At 48.5% G+C, this 24,511-nt stretch overlaps 6 protein-coding genes and 1 long non-coding RNA gene across 11 annotated transcripts in view; 4 read left to right on the top strand and 3 right to left on the bottom strand.

The window, feature by feature from the left end:
• LOC143211415 (cyclin-dependent kinase 4) overlaps positions 1–2,710 on the bottom strand; it is a 39,048-nt gene extending 36,338 nt beyond the window's left edge. Inside the window, exon 1 of the mRNA XM_076429086.1 lies at positions 2,577–2,710. Within this exon, the coding sequence (XP_076285201.1) occupies positions 2,577–2,589 (13 nt within the window). The 5' untranslated portion in view covers positions 2,590–2,710. The remainder of the gene's footprint in view (positions 1–2,576) is intronic.
• On the top strand, positions 790–2,049 carry LOC143211424 (isochorismatase domain-containing protein 2). Its single transcript, XM_076429106.1, has 4 exons — positions 790–1,055; positions 1,343–1,486; positions 1,563–1,748; positions 1,808–2,049. The coding sequence occupies exons 1-4, from the start codon at positions 927–929 to the stop codon at positions 1,952–1,954; spliced, it is 606 nt and encodes a 201-aa protein (XP_076285221.1). The 5' UTR covers positions 790–926; the 3' UTR covers positions 1,955–2,049.
• Positions 2,048–6,093, bottom strand: LOC143211422 (deoxyuridine 5'-triphosphate nucleotidohydrolase-like). 2 transcript variants are annotated; one of them, XM_076429102.1, is made up of 6 exons: positions 4,424–6,093; positions 4,051–4,346; positions 3,802–3,858; positions 2,799–2,999; positions 2,577–2,738; positions 2,048–2,311 (listed from the first exon to the last, which is right to left on the bottom strand). In XM_076429102.1, exons 2-6 carry the CDS (start codon positions 4,149–4,151, stop codon positions 2,134–2,136), a joined length of 699 nt encoding a protein of 232 aa, XP_076285217.1. In that variant the 5' UTR covers positions 4,152–4,346; positions 4,424–6,093; the 3' UTR covers positions 2,048–2,133. The 2 variants fall into 2 exon arrangements, with proteins under 2 accessions (XP_076285217.1, XP_076285218.1); XM_076429103.1 differs by lacking the exons at positions 3,802–3,858; positions 4,051–4,346; positions 4,424–6,093 and adding an exon at positions 3,295–3,317.
• LOC143211430 (uncharacterized) lies at positions 4,397–7,369 on the top strand. Its single transcript, XM_076429114.1, has 3 exons — positions 4,397–5,493; positions 6,092–6,393; positions 7,133–7,369. The coding sequence occupies exons 2-3, from the start codon at positions 6,093–6,095 to the stop codon at positions 7,225–7,227; spliced, it is 396 nt and encodes a 131-aa protein (XP_076285229.1). The 5' UTR covers positions 4,397–5,493; position 6,092; the 3' UTR covers positions 7,228–7,369.
• Positions 6,400–7,126, top strand: LOC143211432 (uncharacterized). The gene has a single exon (XM_076429116.1). It carries the CDS (start codon positions 6,749–6,751, stop codon positions 7,061–7,063), a length of 315 nt encoding a protein of 104 aa, XP_076285231.1. The 5' UTR covers positions 6,400–6,748; the 3' UTR covers positions 7,064–7,126.
• Positions 7,358–22,936, bottom strand: Gem (transcription factor CP2 like gemini). 4 transcript variants are annotated; one of them, XM_076429072.1, is made up of 12 exons: positions 22,799–22,936; positions 22,163–22,349; positions 20,907–21,051; positions 17,804–17,881; positions 16,116–16,325; positions 15,867–16,011; positions 15,380–15,616; positions 15,034–15,282; positions 14,890–14,966; positions 9,472–9,664; positions 8,818–9,268; positions 7,358–8,744 (listed from the first exon to the last, which is right to left on the bottom strand). In XM_076429072.1, the coding sequence occupies exons 1-12, from the start codon at positions 22,934–22,936 to the stop codon at positions 8,692–8,694; spliced, it is 2,163 nt and encodes a 720-aa protein (XP_076285187.1). In that variant the 3' UTR covers positions 7,358–8,691. The 4 variants fall into 4 exon arrangements, with proteins under 4 accessions (XP_076285187.1, XP_076285186.1, XP_076285185.1 ...); XM_076429071.1 differs by having other exon boundaries at positions 15,380–15,592; positions 22,163–22,391; XM_076429070.1 differs by having other exon boundaries at positions 22,163–22,391.
• Positions 16,279–20,913, top strand: LOC143211434 (uncharacterized). The gene is made up of 2 exons (XR_013009461.1): positions 16,279–17,887; positions 19,342–20,913. It is a non-coding gene; the product is annotated as an uncharacterized LOC143211434 (long non-coding RNA).
• Positions 22,937–24,511: the final 1,575 nt, after the last annotated feature.

Genomic DNA, 24,511 nt, shown 5'->3' on the forward strand with positions numbered 1-24,511 from the left:
CAGCCGGTGAACCGCACGCGAACATCGTCACCGGATAGACGTGGACGTTCTCAGTCGGATATCTCAGCTTGGCGGAGTTGTATCGCGAACCCGTACATCCGACCAGTCGAAACAGCATTGTTTGACTGCGAGCTACCCGCCGCTCTATGTCGCCTGCCTTGTCTCTGTCTCTGCCTGCTGCCACCGCCGCTGCCTACACGTCCAAGTACACTCTAGCACCTGGGACGCTGCTGCAATACGCACGCGCCAAACCAGTCGATTCAAATCACTCGACTCGCAGCACGGAAAACTTCGGAAAACTCGCTCACGCGTTCCATACACGACAGTGCATGAATGATGGTCCTAATTCATCATTCCAGCGCCGATCCTTATGCAAAATAAAAATTGTCCGCATCGATTACTAAATAAAATGTTCACCCCTTGTTCAACGATTTTACAAGATCGAAATTCTAGCAATGCTTATCCTGTGTTTTTTAAATCGCACCGACTCACATTTCTGTCAAACGCATCAAATCCGCCGTCCAATCATCCCAGGCTATGTCTAGAGATGTCTACAGATCTGTTCAACAGGCCCTCGTGCAACGAATAACGGCTTTTCCAGTAATGGTTGTCCCTCGCCCTAAATAAACAAATAATTATTGCGTACCCTTACACGGTCAATTATGTCGCTCGCTCGTCGAGCGGGGACGTGTCGCAAAATCGATTAAGTGTAGCACATATATCTAAAGTTAGTAAAGCCACGACTGACCGTGAACTTTGAGTATCGCAGAAATATATCACGTGCGTCACAACACGAGAGCCAGTTAGCTGTTAGGGTGGAAATTCGTGGCCGTTGCGCCGGTGACCTCAAAGAGAACCTGTATGCCTGCTTCTCCAACCGGTGGTTTCGTGTTCGAGCGTAATTTTCGTCAATTCGGCCAGGCAAAATGGCAATGAACGCCGCGAAAGCAGTCCTCAAACAGAGAACGACCGCCCTGTTGATATGCGACGTACAGGAAAAGTTCGCCAAGGCTATGTTCGAGTTCGACAAGATCACGCAGAACTCCGCGAAACTGGTAAATATGGAAAATCCAGCAACGCGTGCACGGTTCTGCACGACTCGATGGGATTCAGACCTTCGTTAGCTGCTATACTTAACGCTGAAGGTTACCTGATAAGTCCGTGCAGGATGGGACAGCACTTTTTGTAATTAAACTACGAATGCTTGACATTTAACGGAAATATAGCTCGTGTACGAAGTACCTCGTATTCTTTAATTAAAATTTTAAGAATGAGCCTCTAATGTGCTTTATATCCGTTTTAATACCACCTCTGTATAGGTTAACGTTTGCATTATGTGCAGATAAACGCTTTGAAGCTACTAGAGGTCCCTATGTTGGTCTCTGAACAGAGTCCTAAGGCTCTCGGCAAGACCATTCCCGAATTAGATATTTCTTGCGCCAAAGGACCTTTCGCAAAGACTGACTTTTCCATGTGTACACCAGAAGTGAGTAAACGTAGTGCAAAAATTGTGTGTACTTGTTATTCTAGTCTCTATACACTTTTTTACTTTGACCTTGTAGATAAACAAAGAGCTAGCCACACTATGCTGCGGTGAGAAGCCACAGGCAATTATCCTGATAGGTTTAGAGACCCATGTGTGCATAGAGAACACAGCGATAGACCTCAGACAGAGCGGATACGAGGTACACACTGTTGCTGACTGTTGCACATCGCGTACCCAAGAGGATAGATTGTTAGCTCTAGAGGTAATTTAACAATTGCTACAATCTTCAAAATGGAGATAGAAATTCCTAATGTTTTACAGAGGATGCGAGGACTAGGATGCCACATAACTACCTCGGAGAATGTTATCTTCAAGCTGCTGGGAGGTGCGGATCACAAGGAGTTCAAAAACATACAACGCTTGGTAAAGACACCGACACTGTTCACAGGGCTTGTCCCCAAACTGTGAATCACCGATAATATTTTATTGTGCCATACTCAGTCATAGAGGCCCATATTTTTATAGAAGCTGTACACAATAATTAAAAAACAGCATAAAGTATAGTTTTCTAGCAATCCTTTTATTATTAAAATAGTAATACTCTGTAGGTAAAGCCATGACACACAAACAAACCAGGACCCGACAACTCAGTTCTTTCCTGTAGAACCGAAGCCTCCTTCTCCTCTCTCTGTGTTATCTAAATTCTCACTTTCCTCCAGTTCAGGATAGACAATTCTTTCACAAATCAATTGCGCTACACGGTCCCCTGGTGAGATCTTAAAGTCCTCGTTGCCAAAGTTAAATAACACAACCCCCACGTTTCCTCTGCATTAAAAAAAAAAATAAGAAAAAATTTAATATGATTGACGCCAGAGTTGGACAAATGTTCTTTCGAATATCGGTGTATTCGTTATTTTCTTATTCGTGTACAATAACGCCTAACCCTGATTGACATAATCTATAGCTGCACATGTGCACAGACATTCTTCCAGATCACGTTCTCTCAACGCTTCCACGCAATACAATCGCTTACCACGTTGAAAGTGGTTTATTCTCACAGAAAATCAAAATGATTTGTCAAAGGACTTACCGGTAATCAGCATCGATTACGCCGGCGCCAACGTCGATGCTGTTTTTCCACGCAAGACCGGATCGTGGTGCGATTCTGCCATAAGTGCCTTCAGGAACTTCGATTTGCAAATCCGTCTTGACTAACTCTTTGCCACGAGCTGGCACTGTGTATTCGTAAGCACTGTTCAAAGAAAGAAATTGTTAGAACAATCGTAATCTATCTTCGTAATACGTTATGTACCTTCTTAAGTCGTAACCGGCAGCAGACTTCGATCCTTTCATAGGAGCATAAGCTTTGTCTGTCATCTTTGCGAATTTCAATATTGTTGCACTGTTCATTGTCGGCATCTTGGTGTTCTTCAACGTTTTCTCTTGGCTCTCACTGACTGACTGTGACGAACACCGGCAACGGTCTTTCTCGTAGTTGGGCTTTTTTGGCGGGCTTTGCAGACAGGAAGTGGTACAACGTGAGTCACTTGAAAACCGTAATTTTTTAATCAAATGTAGTTTAAATTTTTGCGAAATGTCAATCATAGTTATTGCGTCTCGTACGTAAATAATTTATATAGTTTATCTACATAATATCTATATACAGATATAGTTTATCAGTTCCTGTACTCTATGGCTCAAAATACCACGTTTTGTTGGTAGAACGAGCTATATAGATTATAGATGATGAGGCAAATGACAATTCTGCGAATCAATAGCACATAGACACTTCATATCGCTTTGTATACCACTTCATTGTTTTTTCCGACTAGAATAGATTGAACAATAACGACATAAATAGCACTCATAGACATACAACCTTAGATCATGTATACTTATAGACCCAGCATAGGTATAGGTGTTCCAAGATAACGGAGTATCTGGTGCCCACAAGCACGTCACAAGATATTTCAAACTGATGGATTGTGAGGAAAAATAAATACAGATTTCGTGTAATCAATATCTACATTAAAATTTAACTTTTTCCAAATCATAATTGACAAAATGAGTTAGCCATATTTAAAATTGTAAGAGTAAAGTAAAAATGAGAACGGGTAATAAAATCAAATATATATTACAGTTACAGTTATCATAAATATTTATACAAAATGAGTACACTTTAGTTTCGTGGTACTGTGACTTCTCAACAGACTATATCACTTTGCTCACATCTGTTATCTGGTAGATAAGCCGGGTCTATAAATATATATAGTCTAAGATAACAACAAATGTTTTGTCCACAAAGTTAGTTGTACTTCCTATCAATACGGCGTAGCCATCTTGTTCTGCTCCGAGTCACTCTATATAGATTCCTGTAACAATAAAATACCATCTATACCTTTCCATTCGCAAATTGATTCCGAGGAACCCGAATTTGTTGTCCCCTAAAATATCCATAACTATTATATAAAAATCCCATTCTCTATAATAGAACGCCCGACATAGGCTTGCGTTCTCTTTTTGCGACTATACTATGCAAATACTTCGCAGAAACTGAAATTTACCATATGATAATTGAAGATATAGTTCTGCAGGTCTGTTTTTTACGTCTTTTTGGGGTTCTAACGGTTCCCGAAACGGGTGTTCTGGACGCGTGTCGTTTCATAGATGGCGTTCCCGTGAACACCTGTTTAGTGTAGTCAGCTCCTACACGGCACCTCTTGTCCTTAAAATTCGTTGAAAGTCATTTGCGCTGGAAGATGGTGGATCTCAGCGACGGTCCGTTCGAGTATAGCGTCAACAATGTCGTCTTCGTGGTCCCGGGGATCGTCGTCGTCGGTCTTGCCGGTAAGAATCCATCCTGTGAAAAAACGCGGCTGTAACACTCTCTGCACGCGCATAACGGCATCTTTAAAACATATGGTTTCCTATCCGTACCTGATAACTCTGTCGCATCCTATGCTTTCGATCTTCAACTATCCTCTCTGATTTATACTCAACCGGTCGTCTTCCTTTCCGTTCTCGCCAAGTTTCATTCATAAAAGCGGAGAATCTGAAGATGACCGACCGGCGATTCGATGACAAATGCTCTCGGTGGCAACAGGTTTGGCCAGGTCAAGCACCTGAACACGTGATTCAGTTTCGTAGATACTGACTGATAAACTGTCTCGATTAGGGTAGAATGATAAAAAAAGGGAGTTGGCGGGGTGTTCATTTCAGGCGCTGCAAATTTACCAGCGAAGTGCTTCCGGGGACACTATACGAACTCTCGATCTGTTAGGGTATATCAGAGATTTTAATTGTTCGATTTATTCGTTAGCGATTCGGTCAACTCGTGGGAACTGGACTGTTCACAGCAAATGATAGGACCCGGGAATCAATTACTCGAGTACACGTTCCATAAAAATGGTGAAAGTGTTCAGAGTCAATTGACTGCCTAGGAAGGGTCATCGGACCGTTCATAGTATCCACTCCGAATTAACGAGCAGAGTGCTCGCGTAGTATCATCTCATTGACGTATCGGGATCTTCCAGTCTATTCTCTATCGGCCTGTCCTCCAGGAATTCGATTCTCCGTGGAGCCAAGGTCTCCGATGAAAATACTCTTGAACCTGGTAGGCAGGCTTCTCGCGTCGGCACGGCCGAGTTGGCAATTAGGGTAACGTGGCGTCTGCCTCGTGCGTCGACGAGGATGCGTAACGCGCCTGCCTAACGCAGTTCACTCTCTACACGTTGTAAAGGTCATGTAACGTAGGTTGTCTGGGCGATTCGTGGCTGTCCGAACACGTTGGAAGAGGCCACGTTGGCTTGACACGTTGTAACACCAGCCAATCAGATAAGAACTGGTCATCGAGCCGGCCAATCGGCGGCCGTGTGTCTGCACGACGTTTATCTTCGCGCGAAACACGAGTGATCTTTCCAGTGATCGATCATCTTCCTCGGGAGTGGAACGTTTTCGACGTGTGCACGGTCTCGATAGTCTTCCAGCGACTATTTCTAATCGATCAGGTACGTCCAAGCGACTCGGTTTTCGATATCGAGACGTGGGACCATCTATTAGATAAAACCACCGGCGTGTAACGCCTTCGCGCGGAGAAATCAATGATACTGTACTGTACTGACAATATTGGGCGAGTTTCTTGGCCAATGCTGCTCTTTTCGCAAAGAAACATATGGCGATAGCGACCGCTTGATACCGAGATCAGCTGATAACGAGCGTTTTACGCAAACAGGGAGATTAAACGCGCAGAAAGTTGTGCATTCGCTGTATTGACCGTGCTGACTGTTAGACTGTGTTTCTCGGTCGTTATTTTTGCAAAGAATCAATTCCAACAGGAGCAAAGTAGAACTTTCCTTCTTACTTCAATGACTCCTATCATCTACGATTAATACATAAATACTTAAAAATTTTTGTAATCTCCCTATCCTTTCAAATTGCGTCTACAAATTTTTGTTATGAATGCATCAAGTCCACAGTTTAATAATGAGCATTTTAGAACAACAAATGTCGACAGTCAGTGCGAAAAGAGCGTTATACAGTAATCATTGGTTTCGCAGCGCGGGTCCTCCCGATCCCTCGAACCCGTGTAATGGTGTTTCTAATTAGGATGTGGATGACACTCGTGAGCGGTCTTCAGGTTGCAGCGGCCGAAGCACCGGGAGCATCTGTCGAAGACAATGCGGCTCCTACCGCGGTCCCAGACTTCGACAAAGAGCTCCCGACGCCTGCACAGCTGCTCGAGATGCTAGACGCGATGACGGGCTTGTCCGAGGAAGAGAAAAACAGTATCAAGCAGGAATTGTTGGGAAATCTGCGAGTGGATAGCCCGCAATCGCTCGGCGGCAACGACATGACCACGCAGACCGTGATCCTGTTGTCCCTGTTGGGCGTTGTCGCTCTGATTTTCGGTAATTATCCTGCTCCACTTCGAGAACAATAGCTCTCGTTATGTGCCAGGTGATGTAGGTCTCGTTCCGACGATAGAATTGCGTTTACGACTTCGTGTACGAAATGTAGGGCAAATTCCTCTTTCGGCCTGGTTCCTCTGTTTATCAAATAGTCAGCGAACGATTTCGGCCGGTCAGCAACGTTGCATAATTGCCTCGGTGTTGGCATATGGTGGCAGACACGATTTTGCTACTTGTTATCTAATCGGCCACTTAACCGACTCCTGTGAACAATCTTCAACTTCGCACCTGCTTGGCGGAGTCTTTAGTGTTCGAGCGCCTTCGTTGTCGAGAGGTCTGTTACATTGGTGGGATCATGGAGATAGTGATGAACGCTCTGAGGAGCAAAGGCGTGATGACGGACGATCTGGAGGAGAAGTTGTCCGGGCTTATGTCGGACGAAGCGAAAGAGAGGCTGTCTGGAATCTTCGAGAAATACAGGTCGTTGAGCGACGAGGAGAAAGAGGAGTTCGTGGATACCGTGTTCGGGAAGCTGAGAGAGTCCCTGCAGGAGAGAACCGAAGCCGGGGCAGGGCTCTCTGTCCTGCAGTCTCATTCGTACACTATTTTCTTCGGCGCGGTTTTCTTGATAACTCTGGTTATCGGTACGTGCGGCCTCGAGCTGCTGTAGAATCAATTTCGAATAGATATGGTTGCAGAGTGGTTGATGATTGAATGTCGATTGTACTTCTAATTGCAGTGTTCTTCGTCTACAAGCTGTTCAAGTGTCTGTCGGAGCGAGAGGCGAAGAGGGAGGAGAAGAAGAAGCAGAAACAGCTGAAGAAGAAGAAGTAGAGCGATGGTGTTGTCGCGGGCGGAGTCAAGATCTGCGGAGCAACGCGTGTTCGCAATGCGTGTCGCATTGTTTCGGGGACGCACGACTTTATTACACGGTTTATTCTATTTTGTTAAATAAAAGAATCTATTTATGAGTAAATATCCTGTTTATTCGTCGGTTCCTTGAAAAAAGACACGCGCCGCTTGGCACCGGAGCAGTATTTATTGTGCCGCTTTGTGACGTACATGGCATACGCGGAAGTTCCTAATGAAATATACAGCATGCAGTTCACCGGTACACGGGTTGAACTTCCGTTTGTCGAAGTTTCGATTAAAATACAGTAACATTGGACGAATTACAGCTGATCGCGATTGCGAGCAATTACGCAGGATCGTGTTTCTCGTTCTAGAGTAGGAAAATGATCAGCTGTCGCGCACGTAAACCGGCCGTCCCTAACTTACGACTTAGCATTTGGTAAATAGATTCATAATACTTTATATGATTTTTTCCCAGAACCTCACACTCGAGGATGATTTTCGTACCCCTCGCGATTTGTACTACGGAACAGAATAAACTGGGAGACAGGTTCCCTTCTTTTCCTCTCGATCATCGTTTTAATAATGTCCCTAGATTATTGTTAAGCGGTTAATAAAATAAAATCCTAACGATTGATTCGCCATCGAACGGAAGGAAAGTAAGGCACTTGCGGCTTCCCTACGATCGTTCTGTCCTAAACATCGAATGCTCTTGGGCTATACGATTTATTTAATCATGCTTCTCGCAGGCGCGATTCCCTCGCCACCGGACTTACACGTAACATCGTTTATAATTCTGTAGAAACAACGAATATTACACTTCGTGTAAACGGAGATCGTATTCACCGGCACGGTCCTCGATCGACAAAACGCGAACCAGTAGCAACCGGGACACGGTACCGGTGAATAATAGTAACAACAACAATAGTTCGTAAACTAGGTTCGCAGAGTCGCTATGTGGCACAAGAGTTGAGTAATCGCGGTCCTCGCTGCGACGTATAAATATTTCCTAAACACCTTTCAACCTAAAGATTTGCTTACATCCTACGAAAGAAAGTAAACTGAGTGTAGTGGAAAGTAATACATATAAAACGTATATGTAATACAATAACAAAATACGTATTCTTCTGCAACGCGTTTGTTCACGACCGACGGAACGTCGAGACGCGACCATATCGAAAGCTTGCAGTGAGTATTAAAAATAGGAGTTAAATTTGCTCGTTTCCCATCGAACAAATGCTCGTGGAGCGTAAAACTGCGCTTCCGAGTGTACAAACAACCCGGGAAATGCGCTCCAGTAGATTTCTGTGCGCTTACTCGACGCATTTCCCTGTTAGATTGAATTTCGTTCCTTTCTTTGCGAATCACAGATACAAGTTTGGCAATGTGAGACTCGTGGGAGAATTCTGCAACCAAATTTCGCGATCGATTCGACGCGCCTCGCGTTTAGGAACGTGACGAGGGCTTTAGCAGCAGCTTGTAACGCTCGCTCGCGTTATCTGCAACAGAGAAGCGAGTTTGTTATCTCCGGTTTCTTTACAACTGTTTCATCGAACCATCAGGGAACCTTACCTTTAATGGTCTCGACGAAGTACATGCTCTCGTCTTTCATGTTCGCAACGAGCTCGTCGGTGACAAGCACGTGGATACCCTGGGGACCAAGGAAGAGCACAGAATGTAGTCGTTCGTGCGGCAAGTTCAGTGTGTTCAGCAGCTTGTTCATCAGTGCGCTGCTGGTCAGACTGTCCAGGTACGCGACTCTCCAGAGCGACCCGTTGTCCTCCAGCGCGAAGTACAGGGTCAATTTTGGCCCGGGAGCTTTCGAGTGCAAAGCGTTGTACAATCGGATCCCGTCAACCAGGCCGCAGATCTGGATCAGATCGTCCCTGGAGAGTCGCAAGATGTCCGCGGCCGAGAAGCTCGCGAACGTTGACTCGAAGGCACCGAAACGACCGGTGCGAAGCCACGTGTTCATCTGAGCTGTGTTGGCGTCCGGCGATAGTTGGGCCACGCATGATGATCCCTGTAAGACCAGATCAGTTGCGTTATTCGACCGAGTTCGCGAAGAAGGGGAAACTGAAGTTCTAGGGAAGGCGAGGCCAGCATAGGATTTTAAGGAGAATATAAAACATGAATCCAACATCGAGTGCTCGAGTCAGTAGAGTACTTCAGGCGAGAGTAATGGTGCAGTGTCTGGATGGATGATTAGGGTCGAACAGAACTTACTTCGCTTTCGATGCAGGATTGGTCCGGTAGTATAGCCGCAGGCGATGGCAGAGCCGGCGCAGTTCCCACGTTCTCTTTGACGGCATCCGAAACTGGAACTAATGGCACGATACCAGAATTGGGAACCGACAGCGCCAACGGTGCGACCACCGGCGAGGTGTTGCCGCTTATGGTCGATCGTGATTGCGGCGATCTGTAAGAACACATCGGTTATAAGTGACACGTCCAATTCGATACAGTCGGAGGTCTTCTAAGTCCAATTATCATCCCTTTGATCCGAGACCGGCAACCGGCTATGACCTCGTGAAACTTTAATAAACGAGTTTAATGCTTGGGGAGCATTTCTGCATTCGTTAACGAGACGCATTGACGGGCAGACGCCTCGCGAGATTGATGTTCGCGCGAATTAACGTCTCTCGGACGCGATGGAAGCGATCTGGCTAATAGCTGACACTTTAATAAACTGGGTGCTTCAGTGGAAAAATCTAGAGCAAAATGTTGTTTCAGCATTCTGATCTTGGCTGCGTAAGGTCCTAGAGACTGACAAGGATGACTAATAACTGGACTTCGAATTTCTATGCGATTTTAAGGAGTTGGATATAATGCAACTAATAACTGACACTGGCTACAGAATAGTACCAGTTAGCATGGAACGTTGTTTCAACTATTTAATCGTGACTGTATCAGGTCCTGGCCACACACAATTAACTGTTGTCGGACATATTGCGAGTGATCCAGCTAATAGCCGACACTTTAGCGTACAGGATGGTTCTAGTTAGAGCAGAACGTTGTTTCAGATGTTTGATCGCAATTGTAGAAGGTCCTCACTACGCGCAATTAACAAGTCTTGAACACGATGAAGTTAGGCCGGTCTAATAGTAATAGCCAGTCTGACACTTCAGCTTTCAGGATGATTTTAACTAGAGTTAAATTAAACTAAACTAGGTTATTTAATCGCGATAATAGCAGGTCCTGGCAACGCGTAATGAGCGGGTATCGCGAACAAGGCGCGAACGAGCGAACAATGCCGTTTAGTCGTTGACCTTAGAGTCGTCCAACTTATTGGAGGGTTACATAAGCACGCGAGGTCTCTCTCGCGGTGTGTACACGATCGAGCAAGCGAACAAAGCCGACTTTGCGATCTCTTACATGGATCGTCGCTTCGGACGGAAAATCAGCTTGGAGATCCGCCTGTCGCCGATCCTCCTGTTGTCGCGGGCTTTTCTTATTGTAACGCTGACTAATCCGCCGCGCACGAGACTGCCCCGTCTCGCTCTGGATTCCGAAATAGAATGAATAAACTTAGCCACCACTTCCATTTGCTGGGACCCGCCGGTGACCGTTACCTCGTGCTCCAGAAGGTACGCGGAGACATTGCCGCGATACTCGGCCGTGGATCGAATGGCCCAGCAGCTCTTCAAATTCCAAATGGGACAGCTCTTTGGCATCTCGAGCACGCGTCGCTTGAATTCCATCTACGTTACCCAAATAAATGATCTATCTGTCACCACCGTACACCCTCGATCACCTCTCTTTCTATCTCGTTGGGAAACACGCGTCTTCCTCGAAGCCTTTCTTCCGTCTCTTCACTCTCTCTTTCATGAACCCAGCCAATCCGGCTGTGCGAACGCTCGAACAGTTCCTGATAGCTTTTCCATCCATTCGTACGAGTTCTGTTTCGGCAGTTGATCGTTCCCCCGTCGACTCTCTCTTTCCGTCAACCGTGGATACTACATCTCGAACATCGATACCTTGGACCGAGAGTCCCGACGCGAATTTCAAAAGACTACGCGAACAGCGTTCCACTCGAACAGCAACTGTAGTATAAGCAACGATCTCCCTCGAAAGCGTCGTATTCGCTAGCCAGAAGGTCGATGGCGGATACAATCGGTCTGAATCGGATCGCTATTGGTACCTACTCACGACCGCCCCGATCCGGATATCTCCAGTCTCGCGGTGGCAGCCGCGTCTCCGTAATTGCCGCGGCAAATTTCAAAAAGAAAGAGAGACCGTGTCTGTCCGATCTTCCCGACGATAACAAACACCCCGACCTTTCCTCCGTACAAGTCTTATCTTCTCTTATCGATCACTTTCATGCTCCGTGTTTCACATGCTATTCCTTCCGTGGTTGGGCTTCCGCGGAACTCGACGCGGTGGCTGCTGGCATTTGCGCGAAACGGATCCCGATCGGAATGCAGGGAGCTGGTGCAACGGCCGAGAAGGCGTTCGTACTCAACGTTCGTTCGAGTGCATTTTTCTGTCTCGCTTGGCGTGTCGCTAATTGAAAACGAAGCCAGCTAAACGTCGCGCGGCTCGAGCAGACTCGAGAGCAGAAAAAAATCCCGCCGCGACGACGTCTACTAGCAAATCGGTTTACTTTCCCCCGATAAATATCGCGTTACGTCGTCGACCGAGATCGACTGGCGTAGTCGAGTCTGGGTTTAGAGCCTGACGGGTTATAGACAGGCAGAGGCAACGGGACCGGAAGTGTTCCTCGGGTAACACGTTCAGTTCAAGGCTGAGTCGAACCGCCCTGGCATCAGCTTTCCGGCGGCCAGGCTGCTCGTCATCTGATGAAGTGATCCTGCCGCGACAGGAGCACCCGGCTGGCCAGGAACTCGTGCGCGAGCACGCGCTGCTGTTGCTGTTCGTCCTGCTGCGATTGCGGCTCGAGATCGAGGATGCTCGAAGTGCGACGAGGGGATTGCGGACGAACAGCCGGAAATCGAGTTTCTACGCCGGACGAGGGCATTCCAACGGTGTGCGGGAGCTTCACTCTTGACTCGACAAAGCTCGATCGATCACGACGACGACAACAGTGTCCCGTCACCTAGTCCCGTGTTCACGGTTTCCGGTTCTTAACCGGGTAAGAGCGATTGCAATTTGTTGCGCGATCTCCGTGTGTACACCGGCCTTTCGAAAACAGCTCGCCCCGAAAATTATCGCCGATACATCACACGCGCACGGTCCAAAGTGCGGGGTCCCTCCTCTTATCTTCTAGGCGAATCTGCGTGTTTCGCGGAACGAGATCGATGCCCTCGATCGTCTACGATTTCTCTCTCTTCGCGCGCGCGACAGAGAACGGTGTACTCTTTCTCTTTCGCACGCAACACCAGTCTAACTGTCTGTCCTCTCTGTTTCAGTCGGGTTTTCAGTCTATCCGTGTGTCCGGGTAAACGGCGTTCCGGATTCCGCGGACGATTTATATTTAAATTCACGGCCGATGCAGCGCGATCAGTTTCTTCCCCTCGACGACGCTCCTCTACCCGACGATGGACGCGGACCAAATCGGATTATTTCACCAGGCGTGAACCGTACCGTTGCACTCATTTCCGTGCATCGTGCACGAGAGGATGCGCCGCGACCAATCGCACACGTGGGACGAATTGTTCGATGTTTGTTCAGTCTCTTCACCGTTGTTGTGCTCTCGATCCGAAACGAGTTTTCGTTGTTGTTGTCGTCGTCGCTTGGCTAGAACGGAAGTGACTCGAGGTCGCTGGTTCACGGCGACCAGGTATAGATCGAAATCTCGGTAGATCCGTTGTCTTGCAGGAGGATTTGTTTCACCGTGGAGGACAATCGCCGGTCACCGATCTGTGTCTAAACATGCGTGGCTTCTTCAACGGTAGATCATGTCTGCGACGATCACTGGGTACCGTTTTCCGCGGACTATCGTCTGGATCACTGTGCGGCGACGCGGCTGCTCCGTGGGGCCTGTCCCTCGATCGAGAAGTGGGAGAGAGAGAGAGGAGAATGGAGGAACCGGGAGAGACGTATCTCGCTTTAAGTAACCGGTATTTATCGCGGAAAGACGAACAACAACGGCACAAGGTAGCACTCGGTGAGCAAATGCCTCGCACGATTCAACGAGAATTCAGACAGAACACCGAAGCGGCTGCGCGGCGACGCGTGTATCGTGCGCCGTTCTCAATTTATTTGTCGTCGTGGCTCTCACTCTCTCTCCCTCTTTTTCTCGCTCTCTCCCGATCACGGTGCGCATCGTTGTCGGCTCTACCAGACGCCGGCTCGTGCCAGTTCGAGCCAGTTTCGCGACTCCCGTCGGCATCGTTTCCCCCCCTTTACTTCTCCTCCTCCTCCTGCAACCTTCTGTACACCCGAGAGAGTCGACCAGTATCGTCCATTGCCATTACCATCGCCAACACGCTCCTTCTTTACCGCCACCACCGCCTCTGCTTCGTGTATCGTTTCCACCTCTCCATTCTCTCTCTCTCCCTCCCTCTCCCTCTCACTCTCTCCATCGCCATCGAGCTACGATTCATCCGTGCGATCCGCCCTACCACACACACCGATCCAAGGTGAGACACGGCAACGCAGCAATTGCATTTCTGCCGAGCTCGCTGCATCATGCACTCTAGACCGCCTTGGCTACGCGACTCCTATGTCTAAAGTTGGTCCGCACACGAGATGCACCGGATCCCTGCCATTTTATTCGCGGACCCCGCTCATCGACGCTTTTTATACTTTGTGTCGCACCTGGCCGGCGCCTATCAACGATTCTACCGATTGCCATGGACCTCTTCTGTATTATGATTAAATTGGGGGGAGACTACAGTTCACATTCAGAATACATTCTAGCAAGTGGAGGGGGCTTAATACACTTAACATGGCATTTCAAATTTTTGTCATAAACACTGTTTTCGCCTGGTGCGCAAAAATCTGCTTGAGACCAGCGTAAGTTGCGCGGAGACTGAATTCCAGCAAATTAAGCGCACAAGGAGGGGGCTGAAGTATACTTAACGGGATGGTTCAAGCGCAAGTGGAGGCGTGGCTCTGTACAAGCCCAATATGGCACTTAAATCAATGTACCCTTCGTGTAAATACGCAGGCTCCATTCTTCAAATTTTATCTCCTCCAGAGCAGCAGGGTTAATTGGTGGAACGCTGAATTCCGCAAAACAGTAAGCAGTGGGGGCTAAACTGTGTTTAACGCAGAGAGGAGGCGTGGCCAGAGTCACGAAAGGGAATTAATGGTACTTCGATCGCTCCAGAATCTCTCTCGCCTCGTTTTCGCTGCGACACGAAGGACACACGTTTTCTCATTCGTCGCTCGCAGCCGCTACTATTAATAGCGTCGCATCGGGGGAAAAACAGTGGCCCCACGACGAGAACAATGCTGCAAGCATTTCGAATTGTCGATGACGAGGGCGGAGGTGTCGAAAGTCGAATCACGAAACGAGCCAATTGACGAAAATCTGCCCGAAACTAGTTAGCCAATGTTACCGTTCCGTAAATGAATTTGCTAAACCACTAGTCGCGTTGTGGTACAAAAATTATACAAGAACTTGAGCAATTACAGCAAAATTATCAGTCAGCTCCTCGCCGCATTACGTAAAGATCGAGATAGAAAAATCCCTGTATCTTCTGTTAATCCAAGATAAAAAGAAACAATGGTACTCACATTGCCTCGGTCGGAGCATAAGGACTGCCTCCGTTCTGCGCGATCAGATTGGACGGCGATAAAGACTCTAGAGAAATCTGTAATCATATTCGGGAGAATCTTCGTCAGTCATCCGTTACAGTTGATCCTCAGGATACCACTTACGTCGGAGAGGACCGTGCAGTCGTAGCTGGGCTGGTACTTGTCCTGCTCGTGCGGCGGTCGCCGTAGAATTTTATCTCGGTCTTGTTTGTGCTTGCGGTCGGCTCCTTTCAGCTTGAACACCTTCACCTGGCAGGAGGCAGCGTGCAAACGGGGTCCACCTGGCAGGCGAGTCTCCACTTGGATTCGGAATGGCACGCCTTTCTCTCCGCCGTGCTTCTTCGGCGTGAACTCGGTGCTGATGCAATTCACCTGCGATCAGAGCGGTGCACAGGTTAAGTTAGGCAGGTTTAAAAGTGGAAGCGGACTCTAGCAATAGCTGCAGGAGCTGTGGAAGCCGATTTCGTACCTTAATGTAGACGCCGACCTCTTTGGTAGGGTCCCACATGAACTCCACGCTGTTGTTGGACGGGGATGGCTGGCACACGTCCACCATGCCATAGCTGAGTGGGACGTCGACCTCCAGCAGCCGTTCGCCGGGTCTAGCGCGCTGCCAGGCCATCATCTGCTCCCGTTCCGTGTACTGCAGCCGCCTCTCGTGGAAGCATATGCGGATCGTCGACTGAAACAGGAAGGTCGGATGGCCCTTCAGAGAGACGTTGTAGCACCGTTTGGGTGACCCACATCTTGCGAATGTTGTGGACCTGCGACCTCACGCCTCTCTCGACAGCTACACGATCATTATTAAGTCATGCGAGTTAAAACTCTGTCGAAGGTCAGGCGTGAGCTCGCTAGGTGCCGTCGTGAGAGACCAGCATGTTTTTAAGATGTCGCTACCCAAACACTGAGCGCTTCCTGACCGAGTCTCGCGGACGGATGGATAAGTGACCAAGTACCTTCAGGATCTTCCCCCGGTAGGCGGACAGGTCGCCCAGCTTCTTCAGCTTGATCTCGTACGACTGGCCTTGGTTCAGATAGGTGAGCGTCTCCTCGTTGACCTTGGTCGCGATGCTGGTCGCCGCGGCCAGGACATACTGGAAACTGGAAACCAACGTGCTACCTTCAGCAATTCTGTTTTACGCAGAGATTCTAGCTTCTAGATGTGATACCGTCATCTGTAGTAATGTATGTTTCGCACGACTTACCGGCAGTCCTCGTTGAGCTCGCTGACGTGCTGAGAGGAGGACACATGGTTGCCTGAAGCAGATGTCGGAGGATATTCCTCGTTGGAAGAGTACAACAACTGGTGGAGGCTGGCGGTAGTCTGTCCGTTGTTGTTGTTGTCGGCGTCCACAGGGCTGCTCGCATTGTTCGCTGGCGCCGAATTGATTGTTCTTTGCGAGACATGGTTCAAACTGAAGCAAACGTGCAACCGGACTGATCAGTCCCACGATCTACAGGATTTGGGTCATCGCTTGAACGTAACACGCCCATATTAACGCAATTCGGGCAGGATATAGTCTTTCTAACAACATTCCTTATCGGATTCATATCTTTAACAAACTACATTCTGCTCGTGTTACCCTTAAGCGTTGTTCTCGTCAGTACTCCACTCACTACGGATTAAAGAACGTCGTAGGCCGGAAAATTAGATCCGGATCAGTTATCATCGCAGGTTCAACGGATTTTCGATAATAAAGCATCGAGTAGTGATTGATCGACGCCGCCGACAAACTTCCCGAGAAGTTTCACCGATTCCTCGAAACGGCAAACGCAGAGCTGCGCGTGGGTTTCGCGTATTACGTTCCTAATTGACGGCAATTTCTGTGCAACAATTTATCCATTACCCGACGTTGCTTTTCACGTTGGCCCCCTGGGGCACTGCCCTGGCACCGGCCGGACCGGAGCGATCAAGTCACGCCCACTCTGAATACTCTACCCACACTATCAAAATTTACTGGAACGAGGACTCGCGGAAATTTATGTTGAAACAATCACAGGACCAAGAAAAGAAGAGTTTCCTCTTGGTCCTGCGGTGTCCCTTCAGAATTATTTCCCCGAATAACACGAAAGAAACAATTTCCCGTCCCTATCAGTGGTGAATTCACGCGAGACCGTGCGATAAGCGAATGCTGCAAGCGTGCGAGGAATTGCGTCGACTGTCAGCGAGTTTCTGTAGAGAATTACGTTTTTCGCTTTGTCGCGCGGAGGACAGGCTGGTGTACATACAACGGTGACAGAATGACGCGGCCAGATAACCGCGGAGGATCCTCGTTAGAGTAAAGGTCTGACCTGCGTGCCATTCAATAGATAGTTCCGCGAGGAGCCGTCGAGATAATGTGTTTATCAAGCCCAAGTCTCTGCGGGGGACACTGCTGGCAAATTCCGCTGTCGATTTTCCCTCCTCCCTTCGCAACGACACTGATTTTTCGCTCGGTCGTCGACGACGCGTTAATCGGGACGCCAATAAATCACGACTAACGCTTCGCTTCTCCGTCGACCGATTTACGACGTCGACGTCGACGTGAAACCTTGCTCGCGGATCGATACGAGATCACAAACGAGTGAAAGGGTGCAGGACCTCTACACGCTCTCGTGGATTGTGGAACTTTGTCAGCTTATTAAATATTGCATAAATTAAATGAGATCTCCAGTAAAAATCTAACACAGCGCTGTGTTACATTCATGTAACTAAGCTGCGTGTTTTCTTCGCTAATCGTTCCACTAGATTAACCTGCATTGAACTCCGAGCAAGTAAGTTTGTTTATTGAGAATGTAAATTTACATAAAGTTCCGCAGTCCGGAGATTACGAAACCAGCGAGCTGAGGTAGGTAGGGAACAGTGCGCGCTGGAAATCGCGCACAGTTTTCTCGCAGACTGTGCACAACTTACTTGGAATTTTGCTGGTTCTCCGGAGATGGTGCTTCTTGCTTGAATACCGTCAGCGATGGCAGGGCGAGCAGGGCTTCGCTGCAAGTAAACGATACTTTCTATTAGGGCTCTAATTATTGCGACCTTTCCATTTTTGAGACTAGAGAATTCAAGGGGGCACGACTTAAGATTAAATCGCTGTAAAACTTCTACGTATCCCACCTTCTTTTCTAAAATGCGCTTCAATCCGGATAGTAAGAGCCCTAATTTCTATAAAATTTATCCGCATACTAATTTGCTTCGCCCATGTAACTTCACGCTTTTTTTACTGTGGAACTACGAAACCTATCGTTATCGGACTTCATCGTACACTTCGATACATCTCTCGACAACGTCCTCAAATTTTTGTGGAAAGAGAAAATGAAAATCGAGCTTACTACAACTAATTTTGTACACCCATAAGATATGAGTCGGAAAGAACATGACGGGTCGATGGAAAAATTAGCAGGAAACATAACAGAGAGAATGTTTGACCACGTAAGAACAATAGAATGTTGATAGTCGTCTTTGTTTCACGTTCAGCATGTATACAGCTGCGAAACTTGGCAATCTTCTCGTATCTGGTGGATCGTTTACCGCTCGGAGTGTTGATCATGCTCCAAGTTTGTTGTTCCACCAGAGCAACGTGTTTTTAAAGGGCTTTGTTCGCCATTGTTCGATCACGGAGCGCTCGATCAAAGAGGATTTCGGTCTTCGATCGAAGTATGCGTCGCGACCGATAATAACCGATAGATTCCGGTTTTTGTTATCGCCGTTTATTGATCAGGGTGCCGTGACGCAAGCAGGCCGAGAAACGATCGAGCATAATCTATTCGGAGCACCCGTGAACGTGAGTAGGTTTCCGTTCGTCGACATCGCCGTGAAAGAAACTAATTAAAAAAAAAAAGCTGAATGGCCACGATGACGATCACGGTCGTCAGATACCTTTGAACTTTCGGAGAACAATTGATAACCGCGTCTTCGATTCGGTATCTATTTATTGGCAATCAACATGTACCGAGCGTTGTGTGAAACAAGCGTTTCTCGTGATTCAGAGATAGAGCTCAGCATAAAAACCAGCGTGAACCAGAAATAAGGTTACCGCTTACATAAACCGTATTTTACGTAAACCGCCGGGAAAAAAGTTATCGGAGATTTCCTCGTTCGCGGTGACGAAAACTTGGTCGAAGGTCGCTCGAAACGGCGGAGAATCAGTGGAACGAGAAACGATCGGTTCTGGCAGGTAATTCGCGTGCGGGCTTATCGATAGCGATACAATTATTCGATTGTCGGGACCGAGCTGGGGAGGGGAGAACAGCTTGAGAACCGCTTTGATAACGATTGAGTCGCTAAGGTCAACCGAAACCAGACCGCACCGGTTCGCCGGTGCAGCGAATGAGTATCAGCTGCACTGGGAACGCGCCGCGATAAGACGTTGCCAAAATTTTCTTGCCGAATTGTCCCACGGTATTTCAATGTCTCCTAGACTATCCGTATTCATCCACTCACCTACTTTTCAGATATTGGTGCATGTTTCCCGGCTGTTCGTCCACGGACCGTTCGAATTGCGGCGGCACTGACACTCGGATCCTAACCGGCCACACTCATATTATAGTCCGGGCGGTGAACGATGTCGTTCCCGAGATTCCCGGCTACGAAAATACCGTTCCGTTCGAATTTCACCGGGTGTTCCGCGCACGTGCTCGGCCGAAGGCTCGCGGGGATTCTAAATAGGATTACGGCGAGAAAGTGGAAAGTGATTCACCGCAGCGGACTGAAAACGCCCAGAATAACTGGTTCCACTCTGGGGAAAGGTTTCGGGGCTCGGACCCTGATGGATCCGCTTTGCGACCGGCGAGTCTCCCGATTCTTTTCATTCATGAACAAGCGTCTATCGAGACGATGTCGAGGGTCGTGCCACGTGGTTGCCGAACGTCAGCTGATCCCGGCGAGCCCGAGCAAGCCCGAGCTGGCTCGCGGTTCGGGTTCTCACGTGCGATTGCTATTGGAACGACTTAGCGGTTCTAATCCCGATTTGTCGGATCGAGAAATAGATTAGGAGGACCTGTTGATCGGTGCTTGACGATGCTATTACTGGGAACGGTCTGCGAGAGCCGCAAAAAATCGCCGCGATATGGATAAACGTAATCGAGCGGAACGCTCGATAAGGGGCCCCATTCGGAGCACGTGTAGAAAAGTGTATAAACCACGGTGAGAACAACTACAGATCGCGCGGCGCCCTTCGGATGCATTTAAGAAGATTCGAAGAGAACGAAGGGATTGATGTTCGAGTGAACGTTTCGTGATCTAACAGCGGATCGTACGAGCGACGAGGACGTGTCGGACGAACCGAAACAGGTGTATTCCCCGCAGAATAGGTGGAGATCGGCTCCAGGATCGAAACGCACGTGTCTGTACGCGCGAACACTCGCCAAGCGTCTACGCGTCTGTGCCCGGCGTGATTTCGCGGTGCATGCCATCCGAGCGACGAAACACCGACAACTGTGTCTGGTTCGAACCGGATTTCTCGCTCGACACACGCTCCTTTCCCACTACTCTCCGACCACGTTTTAATCGGGATTCGATCCACGCGCGCGTACATGCTTCACCGGGGGAACCTACTTTATCGGCCACGACCACTGCCGCGCTCTCTGTTACTTCGTGATCGACCACTGGTCGCGCTTTATCGTTGCTTTGATACGTTCTTCATTGTGGAAACTCTCCTTTAAACGCGGGAGCACTTACGCCACGCCTACCAGGTAGGCGTGGGCAATGATCTTTCCTTGGAAAACTACTTTTGAAATCAACTAAGCTATAGCCATTTAATAGTCTACAATGTCTCTTGTGACATCTGATGCTTTACTATCCGGAGCAGCTAAACCACACCCACTTTGGAGACTAGATACAGATAAAGACTGGTTCGTGGAGCAGTAGTCTGGTGCTATAGAAATTGAGATTATTTTCACAGCGTCATCCTTTCCTGTAAACTAATCTTTAATCGAAGTAGCTTTTGCAATGTGGAGCCGTGAAATCGAACATCTCTGCTCTCGATTGACCGTGTCAGACCCAGTGAAAGAGTATTTACCTCATGTTGTAGGAGGCGACGGCAGTCGCGAGATCGGACGCAGCCAGAGCCGATAAGGAGCCATCGAAATCGGCGGCTAGGTGTTCCGCCAATTCCTCCACCTGTGTAGACCAGCCTTGTCCCGAGCCGTTACTCCCGACAGATCCTGTGAACGCGAAAAACATTCAGTGCCATTTATTCCACGGCGACCGACAAGCCTATCAGACCCTAGCAACCGCTTCGTCATAAGAAAACTGAATTCTACTCGCGACTCCTTTATCCTACCGCCTTGCGCGTTGGCATAATTGATGTAGAACTGATGATGCATCGCCCCTATCCTCTTTGTGTCCTGGAGCCCCGAGACGGCGCCTCGGCGTCTGCTCTTCGATGTTACCGGTGAGTATCGTCGGCTCTGTAGAAACGGCAGCCTGGAGCTATCGAGTTCGCACCACTTCATTCTATCTAACAAGCGAAAATCGAAAGGGACTCGACCACTCAGCCGAGAAAATCGCGGAACCGTAGAACGAAGCGGACGCGCAGCAACACCACACCGCCTAGTTTCTTTCGGGCGAATTACTAGCGTCGCTCTCGTTTCTGTCTCTCTCTTTCTGTTTCGCAGTTCGATCGGACTTCATCCGCGATACGCAGTGTACTCGTCGATTATCAGACCTCGTGACCACGTGGTTCAAAAAGGCGTCGAACGCCGCGATCGAGCCGGCTCCGATGCTTTTCATAGATCAGTCTCGGGGAGATCTTCGCTGTAGAATCAGCTGCGATATGCTCACTCGATCTGTCTCCGCTTTGTTTCAAAATAGAGGATCGTCACTCGTGATCGGACATAATTTCCCAGGATACTCCACCGATTGTCTTCACCTCTGTATTGTGGTTTTCGTAAAAATTCAAGCGCAACGCTACACAAAACGAAATGTTTCCGAGCATCTGATAGTTCCGCGATGCTTAAGATACCGGTGCTCCGAGCCTAAACGAATCCTACCTGATCAATCAAAGGAGTAATCCAACATTGTTTTGCAGAAGCCGCTCGATCGAGGTAAGAAGAAACCGTCGTGCCTACGACTGTGTATCTGGGGTCGTTCGTCCACGACCTTTTCCGCGATATATCTACGAGAGACCGACGATAGCGGTGGCTGAGTTGCAACAACGGTACGGCGAATATTCGACGATGAGAGTACACTCCTTATATTTATTTACAAACATCGCAGCTAGTACGACCTAACCCAGTGAACTTTAACCCTGCGAAGGCGAACGAGAATACTGACCATCTCTTCTGGGATGCTTCTTCTCGAGTTCTGTGAGCTGCAACGTATCCCCGGCCCGGCGTTTCAGGCTGGTTTGCTGGCAATTCGGAACATGATCGGAGGATGGACTAAGTTGCTCCGGCGATCCGCTGTTCGAACGTATCTGGACGGTGTCCTCCGGCGAGTTCTTCGGTGAGTTGTATTTGTCCTGCCATACAGAATTTTGTGGACTGTGATATCCCATCGACGCCTACAAAACGTTCCATCACCATCTCGTCAGTGCACGGGACGCGGATTCCGCGAGACCTTTACACACTGAGCTGGAAAAACCTGTCCTCTGGTGGTTCTTATACATTTTAAAAATTTTAGTAGACTATAGAATCGACCTTGGAATCATTTTGGTTATTAAACGGGTTTCCAGCCCACTGTGCGTCGTTTCGGGAGACTTCGGATGGGGCAATGGAGGATGAGCGAGATGATGAAGGCAAGCTGGCTTAAACTGAACTCTCCTGAACTCTCTTCGAGTCATTTTGACCGCCCTCGAGGGAGAGTTAAGGAGAGCTGGACTATTTTCGAAGCGGCGCAATTTTGCTGATCAGCGCTTCGCATTTTCGCAGTATGAGCTGATTGGAGACGAAGAGAAGTAGCATGACTTACGTGCTGAGTAGCGATGGGGTCGCATCTGTTGGTACGGACTGGGGACAGCTGCTCGTACGGGGGCGACGGCGTGTTGGGAAACCATATCGTCCCGTTCAAAGCATCTGCGCCGCCGTCCATGATGAATTGAAGCTCCATTCAACGGCCCTAAATCCCGACGCACCAGGGTTCGTTTATCGTAGCACTGCTCCTCGAATATGCTATCGATCGTGTCTCGATCCTGTTGTTTGATCTTCGGAGAACGCTTTGGTAGCCGGCTTGAAAGAGAAGACGATAAGTGGTGATCCGGTCATCGACGGCTCGCCACGATGATATTCCGGGATTCATCAATACTTGCTGACTTCCCTTTCGACGTTTTTCAATCGCTCGTCTGCATTCCGAGGTTTCCTTTCCCAATTTTTCTTCGTTTATTTTTCACTATTCTTTCTCGACTGATTATTATTCTTTCTTCTAGGTTCGCGTCTAACCAACACGTTCTCCTTTTTCGGCGCGGTCCCCGCGTATTCCGCTGCTGGATCCACCTGAAGGTCCCGGGACTGCACGGCGCATCACACTCGACTAACAACGTCAATTCAGCGACGTTTTCGCGAACGGGTGAGTAATCCTTAGAACATCACGAAGAAGCTGTTGTACAATTTCTTGATGCCAGTGGTCTCGCGCTGCCGATGGGTCTCCAAGAGTGCGCAACCCCGTGACTTCAGGGACAAAAAACGCGAAAAGACGACAAACGCGTCCTCGAATACCATCGCCACACCTTGGCTGCAACGCATCTTGTTGTTGATTTCCGTGGGTACTCGAAGCCGCTGGAAACGACGACGATTCGCTCTCTGCTCTGCTGTCGAAAGTATTCTTGGTCCTTGCTCCAGCACGATGATCTTCTTCCGTCAAACGTTGATTGTCGTAAGTCTGGTCTCACTTATTAGCAATACAAAATGTCTAGTCTCGATTATCCTTTCTAGCTGGGAGGTAAACTAGTTGGTTCTTCGAGAACTGAATCGCAAACTTTAGACTTTATCCTCGAGCGTATGGAATACTTGATTACGACTGGTTGCTCTCTGCGCGTGTCACTGGACACTTACAAAATTATCTCGGTTGATTTCTAACGACTATGCCTCACACACTTGATAGTGTCTTGGTAATCGAAGGCCTTCGCCTGGCACGTCGTCACCACATTTTCAGGATCCTTCGCTCCATGGTGCCGATGGAAACTGAAACTCGGTCCCGGAAGAGAAACGAGGCTCTGCGCCGTAAAACCAAATCGTATGAGTGTTTCGCACCCCGACGGTATCTCAAAGCCCTCCGGGACAACAGGAGGAGAAGGTATCCCTTCGGTGAAGGCCACCCACAGACACTCTATTCTTCCGTTTTCTACAATATCCGACCAACTTCCGGGCTGTTCTTCACACAGGAATTCGATCACCGGAAAGAAAGAAACGGTTCCGGTATTCGTCGATTTCAGTGTGTCTCAAATAGCAACAACCAGTAGATCTGGGCCATCCAATTGGCAATCGAGACTGCGTGTGTTGTTGATCAGGGATCTCCGCTTATCGTGCCTTATCAAACTCGATAAAAATCGCCGAGTGGCAGAAACCGGCAGATAGACAGCAGAAACGGTGTCCCGCGAAGAGACTACTCGCCGTCGGTTGTCAACGATCGTTCGCCGAAGATGTTCTTCCGTCGAGATCGATTGCGTGGGCGTCGAAACGCATTGAC

Source organism: Lasioglossum baleicum, chromosome 8 (assembly GCF_051020765.1).
Source record: "Lasioglossum baleicum chromosome 8, iyLasBale1, whole genome shotgun sequence".
NCBI lineage: Eukaryota > Metazoa > Arthropoda > Insecta > Hymenoptera > Halictidae > Lasioglossum > Lasioglossum baleicum.